Below are 12,603 nucleotides of genomic sequence, written 5' to 3' on the forward strand. Positions count from 1 at the left end.
CTGTAGCACATTCTACCACCTGTCTGTCCTCCTGCTTCTGAGGAATACTCTTCTTGTTTAGGCTAGCTCTCCCATGAAGGAGTCACACTTTCACAAAGACACTGAGCAGAGAGTACAAAGTGATGTTCTAGGTTTCCGGTCACTGGACTCCACACCACAAGTAGCCACTTACAAATACAGAAAACTTACAAATAGGCCAATAATCTGTGCATATTACCTCTGTCAACATCAAAGAACAAAGGGAAAGAACAGAGAGGCAGAGACAACCGGGATATGGATGTAAACACCTGTCAGACAATCAAGCCCTTCTGAAGCTCACTGTTACTTGTGACAAAGGAAGCCCCTCATTTACTGACCACGTACCAGGCCCAGCACTGGCAAGTATGTCATCTCCTCTGCAGCCTCTGCCTGACTCAAGAACACAAGCTCTTGAGCCCCACCAGCCAGGTGTGAGTCCCAGCGCTGCTGCTTACTAGCTGGGTGACCTTAGACGTGTTCAATTTCGCTGTGCTTAACTTTCTCATTTGCAGAAGGAAAATAATAAAGGCACTTCCTTATAAAGTTGTTTTAAGGACTTGGCAAGTATTTGAAGTGCTTATTTTGAGCAGTGTAATTACACATGCACTTTCTATGTTCATTCTACTTTAATAAAAGTTAATTTAAAAAATACAGAAAAGTCAAGAGAAAATAAAACACATTTTTTAAATTCAAAGAAATAGTGCCACTCTTGGCCAAGCCATTTATTTGAATCAACATGACATTTATGAAAGCCGTTTTTGTTCCTACAAAAAGTTGAAAGAAAGACTGCTTATACCTGGACGACTTCGGTGCCTTCAATGATTTTCCTGTAGTAGGACACAGATGAAGAACTAGTGCTTCCTGCAATGACATAGGACCTCTCTGGGTAAGCCAGGTCCCAAAACCTGGGGTAAAGGAAACAACTGGTGATAATCTCAAAGGAGGAGGGGAGGGACTAATGATTACTGGCTGACACTCATCAATGCTATATTGTTCTCTTCTGCATTAGGAAAAGACAATCTTCTAGAAGAGCCTAAAATTAGTTACAAATGAAGTATTAACAGCTGTCCCTGAAAGAAGCAGATGACGTTAAACGTCACACTACTGCTGGTATCTATAATAAGCAACGCCTAGTGGTAACCGCAGTATTCATCCACATTTTACTACCTTTCTCCTTTCAAGTGCTGGATATCAAGTGTCTTTACTGTACCTTATTTTCATGTCTGAGCCAGCTGTTAGCAGGATGGGGTTCCCATCTGCAGGACTACAGTAGAGACCGTGGACACTGTGAGGAGAAGGCTTAAAGGAAATAAAGAAATAGAGTCAAATAACAGACACCAGTGTAGCCCATAAAGGATGTAGCCGTTTCTAGAGACAAGTCAGCTGTCTGTGGTTAACTGAAGAGACTAGAGACAGATCACGTATGTCTTAGATCTTCTTTCTTTGGGAATTTAAAATGCATTTGCTCTATATCATCCTGAATGAAGAAGCAGAGCCTGTTCAGCTTCCCAAAATTCTCTATTTGGGATGAGAAGGACCCCAACTAAAGGAGAAGAAAATCTTTCCTACCTTCTGCCCCAACAAAGCACCCTTAAAAAAGTGTGTATGAGGGGTCATGTTCCATTTTTTTAATGATCTAAGCTTTAATCTGTGCTTTTCCTAATTAACCCATATTTTACTGGGGTTCCAAAGAGACATCACAAACCTTATGGAGCTGGCAACCAAAACACCCACAGAAGCAGACACCAGTAAGCGGGAACTGGAAAGCACACGGTAGCAATGCCCACCTAATACTTAGTAAAAACCCAAATTTAAAACATAACCCAAAAGCCCAACAAATATCATGTTTGGCAAAATGCCTGAAAGTGCTTGGGATGTGGGAGATTATGTTGGCCTTTATAATAAAAACTGGAGCAAACCTGTAATTCAGACAGTGGTGGTGCACCGCTGGCCCAGAGCGTGAACCTTCTGTCACCCGTCTCCATGTCCCACATGGATACTTCATTGTTGCCCTGGACAGCTGAGGGAAACAGGCCAGAACGTTACTCAGACAAGGTCTCCACTCTTAGGGATTCATGTCTTGGTAGAGGTAGTCAGCCTACAGCCATTTCCATTTTCTCCCATCCTGCAAGAAACACTCACGAATACTTTTAAATAATACTGTGACCCTGCCACCACACTGGAGTGCAAAAAAGAAATGTTTTTTATAGCCTACTAGTCAATATTTACTGGTGTCCAGCCAAGTGGAAAGAAGTATAGGGTGGAAAGGCAAAGCATAAACAGACTCTGCCCTCAAGAAACCTACAGTCTAGGACTTCCCTGGTGGTGTAATGGTTAAGAATCCGCCTGCCAATGCAGGAGACACAGGTTCGAGCCCTGGTCCAGGAAGATCCCACATGCCACGGAGCAACTAAGCCCACGTGCCACAACTACTGAGCCTGTGCTCTAGAGCCCACAAACCACAACTACTGAGCCCATGTGCCATAACTACTGAAGCCCGTGTGCCTAGAGCCCATGCTCTGCAACAAGAGAAGCCACTGCGATGAGAATCTCACGCACCGCAACGAAGAGTAGCCCTCACTCGCCACAACTAGAGAGAGCCTGCGTGCAGCACGAAGACCCAACACAGCCAAAAGTAAATAAATAAAATAAATAAATTTATTTTAAAAGAAAAGAAACCTACAGTCTAGAAGGAAAGAAAAAAAAATAAAGTATAAGACAATGAGCACAAAAAGAGAGAATGCAGAGTTCCACCTATACTCAGGAAGGCAAAGGTCACATCCAGTGGGTGAGAATCAAGGCCACCTCGTGGAGATGTCATCACCGGGATGGAAAGAGCAAGTGAGGCTGGAGACACAGGTGGCACATGGATCACTTCAGGCAGAAAGGATGGAAGGAGTAAAGCACACACACCCATGTCTGGGTGCTGTGGTCTGATTGGAGCACATCTGACAGGAAGAGTGGAAGGAAGATTCTAGGGAATGGAAGCTGCAGGCCTGAGAGAGGCTTTCTCGAAAGTAATTTTGAGCAGGATAGTGACAATACCCCAGGCTTCAGTCCTTCATTAATATTTATTGAACCAACAACATTTACTATGAACCAGTCACTGTCCTAGGCACTGAGGAAAAGAAGGCAAATAATGCAAAAAAAATCCCTTTTTCACAGAACTTACATCCTAGTGGTGACAACAACCCCCCAAAAATGCAGAGGCCCCAAAGCAGGAATGTGATTAGTTCAAGGAAAAGGCCAGGAAGCCCCTGTGGCTGGAGCCCTATTTTATTGCACTGTGTTTTACGATGTCTCACACCCACACCTTTGTAAATAGTTCCTCTGACAATAAGTCCTCCTCAAATTATCCTACCTTGGGTATGCCATGTGTTTCCTGTTGGAACCCTGACTGATCAAGAGTGTCAGTGAGGTAGCAGGGACAGATCCCATAAAGTCTCTGGGCCATGGTGAGGAGTTTGGCTGTTATTTGAGAGCCACTGGAAGGTACTGAGCAGAAGAAAGAACAGTCTTTGGTAAGAATAAAAGCAGGGAGTTACAAGGATGTTGCACTAATAAGGACAAGAGATTATGGCTGTTTGGACTAGGGGGAGAGTGATGGAAATAGTAAAAGGTGCTCAATTCTGGACATATTTTAAGACAGAACATGTACAACTGGCTGATGGACTGGAAGTGGGATGAGAGAGAAAGAAGAACAAAGGACGACGCCAGGCTTCCTCCTGAGCTTTGAGCCTGAATGCTGCCATTTCCTGGGACAACACTGCAGGGAGAGCAGGCTGGTCTCAGGTCCTCAAGGAGGTGATACGGGGCGGGCAGCTGGTGGAGAGGAGCCAAGTGTTCAGCATGGACAGGTCAGGTTTCAGTCGGCTATCAGACATCTTAGGGAAGACTTTACATAGGCACATATAAAACCCTGAATAAATTTGGTACTATTTTGCGGGGGACTGGATGTGCTCACACAGGGAGCCAGTGCAGAAGGAGAAGAGGTTCAGACCAAGATTGAGCCCTGAGGCCGGCTACAGCTTAGAAGCAGGAAGAGGAGGAAGAATCAGCAAATCAATCAACAGAAGAACCAAGAGAGTGATGTCCTCAAAGTCAGGTGAGGAAAGTGTTTCAGACAGAGGAAGTGATCAACCAACCAAGTGACAAATCACGTAAGACGCAGGCTAAGTCACGGCCATTGAACCTGGCAGCGTGATGACCTTGACAGGAGCAGCGCATGAGGTGCACTGTGTGGATGAGAAGGGACCAGGAAGAGCCCAGAGGCACGGGGACCAGCGAGGAAACATAAGAGTAACGAGAGCTACCACTTTAACAAGCACTCCTTGCATGCCAGGCTATGTGTGTTACATGTGTTTTCTGAAATTCTTACAACCTCTGCTAGCTAAGTATTTTTAACCACGTTTTACCGTTGAGGAAAATGAGTTTCAAAGACTTGCCCAAGTGTCTTGCCAGAGAATCCATACAAGAAAATTTGAATGCCCAACAAGAGAAAGGGAGGGAAGCTTGCAAGAAATTCAACAGAAATGGCAGCTGAGAAGGATGACTCAAGGCTTCTAACTTAAGATTTCCAGGAAGACGGTGAGAACTTTAGCAAAAATAGGGGACACAAGAGAAAGAAGATAAATGGAAAGGAAATGATGGTAGGAATGGAAGGTGGTAGTGTGATTGATGAGATCATTCTGAAACATAAGTAAGAAATGACAATGAGATATCAGTGGTGGGAACTTCTTCCATAATCAGAACTGAACAAAAGCAAGCATTTGGCTCATATGTAAAATAAAACTCTAAGAACATGAGTCTAAGCAGCAGGGGGTTCTGCACTTTCCAAGAAGGGCCCCCAACCCCGAGAGCCAGCCCTCCCTCTTACCTGCGATCACCCAGGACTGGTACAGCGGGTGCATGGAGAGGCGCCGGATGCGGGCCCTGGAAGGATGGCAGTGACTGGAAATGGGCAACTGGAACCGCATGTCCCAACACGCCATGGTACCACTGCTTGTCCCTGAGGGGAAGAGAAGTCCAGAAGGTGACCACCCATGGTAAAGCACAGCAGGCTACAGTCATCAAGTGGTAATTTGCGAGCTCTGTACAGATGTGCGTTCAACCTGGCTTAGCCACTTGGAGACAAGGCTTTGTTTTCACTAAGCTGCCCTCCCCAACCCCAGTGTCAAACAGTGCCTTACGCCAAAGATACAAAGCACTGGCACGATGCTACTACAAAACGGCCTAACAGATGTGAAGTGAAAACGAGTGATTCATTAATTACTGACACTTACTAACTGCCAAAAGTGCCCACAAAAAACCCAGAAGGCCTAGAGAAGACATAAAGTGAATCTTTATGTCTTCTCAAAATGTTCAGGCTGCCTTAAATAACCAGAGGTGGTTTACTGGCATTCAGTGATCACTTTACCAATCCCAAAGTGGTAGCAGCTTTGCAGCTATCATCAGTTTCAATCATTTCCATGTGCCCTTTTCTCCGAAACGTTCTGGAGACAGGCACGGGTGTCCAATCACAGTAGAAACTGGGGTGAATGCGTGCATATCTGCCCATGGCACCTTAAACCCCACAGAGAAAAGGCCCCCCATCCCAAAGAATAATGTCCACCCTAACACCGAGATTGGTCTCCAGTTCCAGTGGAGAGATGGGGGTGGGAAAAGACAAAAGGGGCAGCGGGTCCCTCTGTCGCCCTGCCCCTCTCCAGGACAATGGCTCAAATAGTCACAGCAGTACTGGCTGCCCCCGAGAGCCACCAGTGCCATTTGCTAATTTTTTACGTGTGTAATAGCTACTCTTCTAGGCCTGGCATTACATATTCCTAAACCAGTACAGTTTAGTCACACAAAAGGCAAAAAAATAATACATTTCATAAAAACTATATAAAAATAAAGATACTTAATGTCACAAATGCAAGTTAGGGAATCCAGAAACCAATATTCAAGTGCAGCAGATTATAATTCTTCTGAAAAAAGAGTGCCAAGTGGGAATGAATAAACTCTAGTACCTTCTAAAGGGGCAGGTTCAAAGCCCTAGGAGAGAAAAAGGTGAAACTAAAACAGAGGAAAGCAGCAAGCAAGAGCACAGGGTACATCTTCAGCATTTGAGGAAAGGCGGGTGGGGAGGAATCACAGGCAAGAAACCACTGTTTAGCTCTTCTCCTGTGCTGGATGCTTCTACCTCACTGACTCCTCTAAGCAGCCCTTGAAAGGATAAGCCCCATTTGAAAATGAGGATACTATGACCTAAAAGAGTTAATAAGCAGCTTGCCAGTGGTTAATGGAATTTAAAACCAAGTGTGCCCAAATTCAAATGCTTTCATCCATAAACTAAGCCTGCTGCTTCCCTGGCAGAATAAGAAAATGCCAGCAAATCTGATCACTATAATGATTATAAAGAGGCTCATTTAAGAATGACGAGACAGAGGAAATTGTTTTATGTGTTGGAATATTGATTTCACTTTATCAAATCTGTTTTTTAATGAAAAAAATAAAATGCAAGTGATTATAACATAATAATTATGGGGGGAAAAGAAAGGACACGGGAGAAAATTACCAATGAAGAAAAAGGAAAGAGCTTTCCTAAGAAGGCCACTCCAGACAGTAGCATCCAGACCCAGTTAAGGACTTGAAAGGCAGCTCACCGATGCAGAGCCAGCACTGGTGGATGTCCACAGCAAAGGAAGTGATGAGACCTGACTTAAGATCGTGCCTCAGCGTCCAGGCATTGCTGGAAGACCTGAAGTCCCAGCCCACCAGAGCGCCGTTCACAGTGGCGTAGGCCAGCACAGACTGCGCCCCGGAGTTGAAGTGATGCATGTCCACCACACAGCCGTCCTCCTTTTGGTCTAGGACTCTAAGGAGACACACATCAAAAGGCAAAGACTTTTCCAGTCACTAAAAACACAGTACCCTTCTCCACTGAAGATGAATCTATATTCCAACCATGGTCAAGAAATAAAAACTCTGTGACCCATAAGACAATGATAGCTGACCATTTTTAAAAAATTATTTTAGAACTACAGAAGAGTTGCAAAAATAGTACACAGACTTCCGTATATCCTTCGCTCACCTTCCCCTCACGCTAACACTTTACATAAACATAGACCATTTATCAAAACTAAGAAATTGACCTTGGTACAGTAACCCATAAGATACAAAACATGGTTGGATTTCACCAGTTTTCCCACTAGTGACCTAACCGCTCCAGACCAAGACACCGCCTGGCATCTAGCTGCTGCGTTTCCTTCATCTCCTCCACCTATGACAGCGCCTCAGTCTGTCCTTTCACAACCTTGACATTTCTGAATGTCATGTCATGTCATGTGTTCTCACAAACAGAGCTGGTGCCTTACTGGGAGGGAGGCCACATGTGTGACGTGCTCGTCTCAGTGCACAGACGGGAGCACCTGACGTCAGCACGTGATGCCAGTGGTGTCCACCTGGATCATGTGGCTAAGGTAGCGCCTGGCAGGACCCTCCACTGTAAACTTATTATTTTTTATTTTTCCATTTATAACTACTCTATACTTAGGGGAAATTCTTTTCAGACTATGCAAAAACCTGTTTCTGTGTAAACTTTTGTCCACTAATTTTAGGACCTGTGGACAAATCATGCCTGTGGTGTTCTATTTCCCTTGGTCCTTCCACGCTTATTAGAATTCTTCTGTACAGAAAAGCTGCCATTTCTCTTGTCAGCTCGTCTCTGTCAGTATGGACTTGTGGACATTTATTTTATCCTCTGAGTTATGACCCAACACAGTCGTTGCCTCTTGTTGCTCAGCTTGCTCCAAGTCTGGCCATGGGACACTCTGTCAGGCTGGCTCAAACGCCCTTGCAATGTGCTCTTACTGACCACTTCCTAACCTTCTGGCATCACAGGATGCTCCAGATGCATCTTGTGTTTTCCCTGCCCAGGCTCTGGAATCAACCAGTTTTTCAAGGAGTCCTGGTCCCTTTTATTAGAGAATGGCATTTAAAACCAAGGTCTATGAGCTAAGTGCTCATCGCTATGGGGATGCCCCTGTGTCTAGTACCTCTCAACGGCCAGAGCTAGGAAATATATTCTGTATACTACCTTCATGCACACAGACCCAACTCTATTTCTGTATCTATTTGTGTGTGTCTACATGTACATGTGTGTATATATACATGTGTGTATACACATACACAAAGATGTATGTCATGAGTCATACTGATATCGAGTCCATACTGATATCTATCCAGCACCAGGCTCCATTCTAGCCAGCCCTCTTTCCTTGTCTGTAATTTCTTTCCTCCAGTGAGAAACCTGGCTCTCATGATCTATAATACGTTTACTTATTCAACCCTAGTGTACAAATAAAGTCATTTTGGAATTATTAAACCATAACCATGTGAAAAACAACCAACTAGAATACAACGTTTGAGCTCGGCTCCTTTTGTCATTAGCCTGCAGTTTTCCCAAGTTGTTCAGCTGCCTCCTTTATTCCCCTTACTCTTCCACGTGACTATGTGATTCATCTGTACAACAGTTAGACTGACTGCCATAGGCTGTACTCTACCTCTCCCCCAATATCCTGGTTGCTTCGGGCTTTTTTTTATTTAATCTTATATACAGTAAAATTCATTTTGTGGTATACAGTTCTATGCATTATGACAAATCCATTTCATGTATCTTCTACCACAGAAGCATACAGTACAACTCCACACCCCAAAATGTATCTTGTGCAGCCCCTTTGTAGTCACCCCCTACCCCTATCCCCAAGCTGTGGTACCCATGGATCTGTCTTCCTCCCTATAACTTCATGTTTTCCAGAATAGCATATACGTCTGACTTATCTGCCCCACCCTACTCAACTACTCTGCTTTGGCTACATCTGGTGTCACCCCCTCCAGGCCTTCTTCCTTATCCACCTGCAAGCTGGCCCCCCATCCCTGTCACAGGGCACACTGTCACACTGCACTGAAATCATCTGTTCACTGGTCTGTCTCTCCCACTAGACTGTGGTTTCTTAGAGAGTACAACACATCTTATTCGTTTCTGGAATTTTCATTGTGCAGCACATACTAGTCAGTTGAAAAATTATTCTGCTTGATCTTAAATATCTTACCTTGCATGTGTTTAATCTACAGGCAACTACAATTTATAAGAAATGGAGGAAATTCTCAGATAAAACCAGCCAGGACCTTGTTTTTAAAATGAGCAAATCATCTGACTAAAACCTCTGTTCTGTGTTCCCATCACCTCCAGAGGTTTTAATGCCAAGTAACAAAATGCTGACAACACTTGAATTTTCTTTAATGAAGAACACTCACATTTTCAAATCAGCCAGCCAGAGTTGAGACAGAAGCTGTAACTGATAATTAGGTTATTCAGACAGATTCCGGACTGGGATGGGCCACAAGTTCAAAGCTGCCCTTCTGACCTTTCGGCAAATTGGCAGAAAGTAATAGGCAGACATAGTTTCCTGAAACTATGTGTGATAGATTTGAGTTGGAAACACAATTTTATTTATCTCATGTGCTTAAAAAAAGAAGTAAATTCTCAAAGGTCCTCAGTTGATCCAAACTGTATTAGAGAGGGAGGGTTAAATTATAGTACACTAAATGCAGTTTACAAAACACAAAAGATAGACAGATACCTGCTTTGTAGAGGATGAATTTTAGGAGACTTGGGCAGCTTAGAGGCCTCAATTCCAAGAAGCTGGACAGCACCATTATCAGACGCTATGGCTAAGTATTGGGAACCCTGGCAGAATGTGAGTGTCTTGACACGTCCCCCAATTCGGCTATACGTAAGAATAGACCTGCACAAAAGAAAAGTAAGACTGCGTTTCTGAAAAGCCACAAGAGTATTATTATTGCTGATATTAAATAGCCACATGACTGTTAACAAACAAAAAGTACTACTCTGAGGTCTGTTTCACTCCTTGACCTCATAACAAAAACAATCATCCCCCTCAAAAGCACTGGTACAAAATCACCTTTTCTTCTGATATTTTTTAATGGCCACCTTCACACACTTCTCTCCAATCACAGAAAGACTGTCCATCCTCCTTTCCAGCTGGAACTCCCATACTTGTGGCCCTGACCCAGTTCTCCTTCCTCTCTGCAATTCCTAAGCCCTACTCTTACCCCTGCAGTTATTCTATAATCCCTCAGATGCAGCCTGGCACAGCAGGAAAGGCACTGGCTTTGGAATCAAAGGGCTGAGTTCCACTTCTGACGACCCATATGATCTAGGTCAAACCATTAACCTGTTCTGCATCTCAGTTTACTCATTTACAAAACAAAGACTGCCCAATTTATGCAACTGGGACATAGTGTAAATAACATATAAGTCATAAAACATTCATTAATGCACAATATTATTATAATATTCAGCCTCTCTCACACATTGACCTCTCAAGCTGCCTATCCTCCTTAAGTTCACTGCCAAACTTCTTGACCCTCACCTACACAGGGTGCCTGCCTCCCATCACCACAAAGTCCCTCCTTCACTGCCCCCTGCAAGGGCTGCATACTCAGCCTTCTAAGGGGCCATTCCCCTAAAAGGTCACAAGTCCCTAATCACCAAATTTATTCATCTCTATCTTTTGTAATTTATTTAATTTTATTATACAAATTAACACATATTAAATACACAAAAATTACTGAAATACAGAAAAGTAAAACCATACTTCTACCACCCAGAGGAACACTATTGACATTTTCTTATATATCCTTCCAAAGAGTTTTCTATACATATTACAATATATTCATATTTGCTTTTCAAATTAATATGGAATCATATTTTATATATTTTTAATTAATCATGCCTCTCTAGTTCACTTTTTGTTAATAGCAGCTTTGCTGAAATACAATTTGTAGACCATAAAGTACAACATTTTAAAGTGTATAATTCAGTGACTGGTGTAGCATTCATCAGTATTTCATCCCTTTTTGTGCCAAAATAATATTCCAGTGTATGGATACACCACATTTGTTTATCTGTTCAATAGCTGATAGACATTCTGGTTTCCACTTTTTGGCTTTTATGAATAATGCTACTATGAACACTCGTTTATAGATTTTCATGTGAACAAATGTTTTCAACTCTCTTGGGTTTATAGCTAGAATACCCAGAATAAATGAAACTGCAGGGTCATAAGGTAAATCTATGTTTAGCATTTGAGAAACTGCCAACTTTTTTCCAAAGTTGCTGCATCATTTTACATTCCTACCAGCAATGTACAAAGGTGCCAATTTCTCCACATCCTCTCCAGCACTGTTATTGTCTTTTTGATTATAGCATTCTAGTGGGTGTGACGCGGTAACTCGCTGTGGTTTTGATTTACATTTCCCTAATGATGTGGAATATTTTTTGTGTACATATTGGTCCTATTTGGAGAGAAATCTACAATTACCCCTTCATATTCTTGGGGGAGTGGTTCCAGGACCCCCAGTGGATTCCAAAATCAGTGAATGCTCTAGTCCGTACAGGCAGCCCTCTGTATCCAAGGGTTCCATATCCAGAGAAAATATTCTATCCATGGCTGACTGAATCTACAGAACCCACAGGTATGAAGGACCGACACTATCTGAATCCTCTGCTTTTCAATTTTTTTTTTATTGTTAAGAGTTCTTTATATACTCAGGGTACTTAAACATATGATTTTAAAATATTTATCTCATTCTGTGGGTTTTCCTTTCGCTTTCTTGACAGTGTCCTTTGAAGCACAAATGTTTATTTTTGATGCAGTCACATCTATTTTTTGTCGCTTGTGCTTTTTGATGGTATATTTCAGAAACTCCTGCCTAATCCAAGGTCACGAAGAACTACATGCTTATGTTTTCTTCAGTTTTATAGTTTAGCTCTTACATTTAGGTCTATGATCCATTTTGAAAACTTCTCTGCAAACTCATTCTTCTGCATGTGGCTGCCCAGTAATCCCTGCACCATCTTTTCAGGTTATTCTATCCCCCATTCAACTGTCCTGGCACCCTTCTCAGAAAACAGTGACCATAAATGTACTTCTGCATGTCAGTTCTAGCCCACTGATTAATATATTTATCCTTATGCCAGTAATACAGTGTCCTGACTGCTGTAGCTTTGTAGCAAATCTGGGAAGTGTGAGTTCTCAAACTTTGTTCTTTCCTAAATTTTAAGACTGTTTTGGCTATTTAAGTCCTTTGCATTTCTTTATGAACTGTAGGATCAGAATGTCAATTTCTGCAGAAAGAGGCAGCTGGAAATTTCATACAGATTTCATAGAATCTGAAGATCAACTGGGATGTCTTTCCACTTATTTAGGTCTTCTATAATTTCTTTTTTTTATAAATCATTTCTTTCAATGATGTTTTGCAGCTTTCACTATTCAAGTCTTATGCTATTTTGTTAGATTGATTCCTCAGTACTTTATTCTTTCTGATGCTAGAGTAAATGGACTTGTTTCCTTTATTTCATCTTTGGATTGTTCACTGTTAGCAAACAGAAATCCAACTAAGTTTTGTACACATAAATACAACATAATCTTCTATTCTGCAACTTTGTGGAACTCATGTTAGTTCAAATAGGTTTTTCTTTTTTTTAACATCTTTATTGGAGTGTAATTGCTTTACAAT

At 42.4% G+C, this 12,603-nt stretch overlaps 1 protein-coding gene across 1 annotated transcript in view; it reads right to left on the minus strand.

Annotated features, from left to right (window-relative positions):
* The window catches only part of PIK3R4 (phosphoinositide-3-kinase regulatory subunit 4), a 72,307-nt gene that overhangs the window by 614 nt on the left and 59,090 nt on the right, over positions 1–12,603 (minus strand). Inside the window, exons 13-18 of the mRNA XM_065876274.1 lie at positions 9,642–9,806; positions 6,663–6,874; positions 4,895–5,026; positions 1,938–2,038; positions 1,229–1,317; positions 815–923 (exon numbers count right to left, since the gene is read on the minus strand). Of these exons, the coding sequence (XP_065732346.1) occupies positions 815–923; positions 1,229–1,317; positions 1,938–2,038; positions 4,895–5,026; positions 6,663–6,874; positions 9,642–9,806 (808 nt within the window). The remainder of the gene's footprint in view (positions 1–814; positions 924–1,228; positions 1,318–1,937; positions 2,039–4,894; positions 5,027–6,662; positions 6,875–9,641; positions 9,807–12,603) is intronic.

This window comes from Phocoena phocoena, chromosome 4 (assembly GCF_963924675.1).
Source record: "Phocoena phocoena chromosome 4, mPhoPho1.1, whole genome shotgun sequence".
In the NCBI taxonomy this organism is placed as follows: Eukaryota; Metazoa; Chordata; class Mammalia; order Artiodactyla; family Phocoenidae; genus Phocoena; species Phocoena phocoena.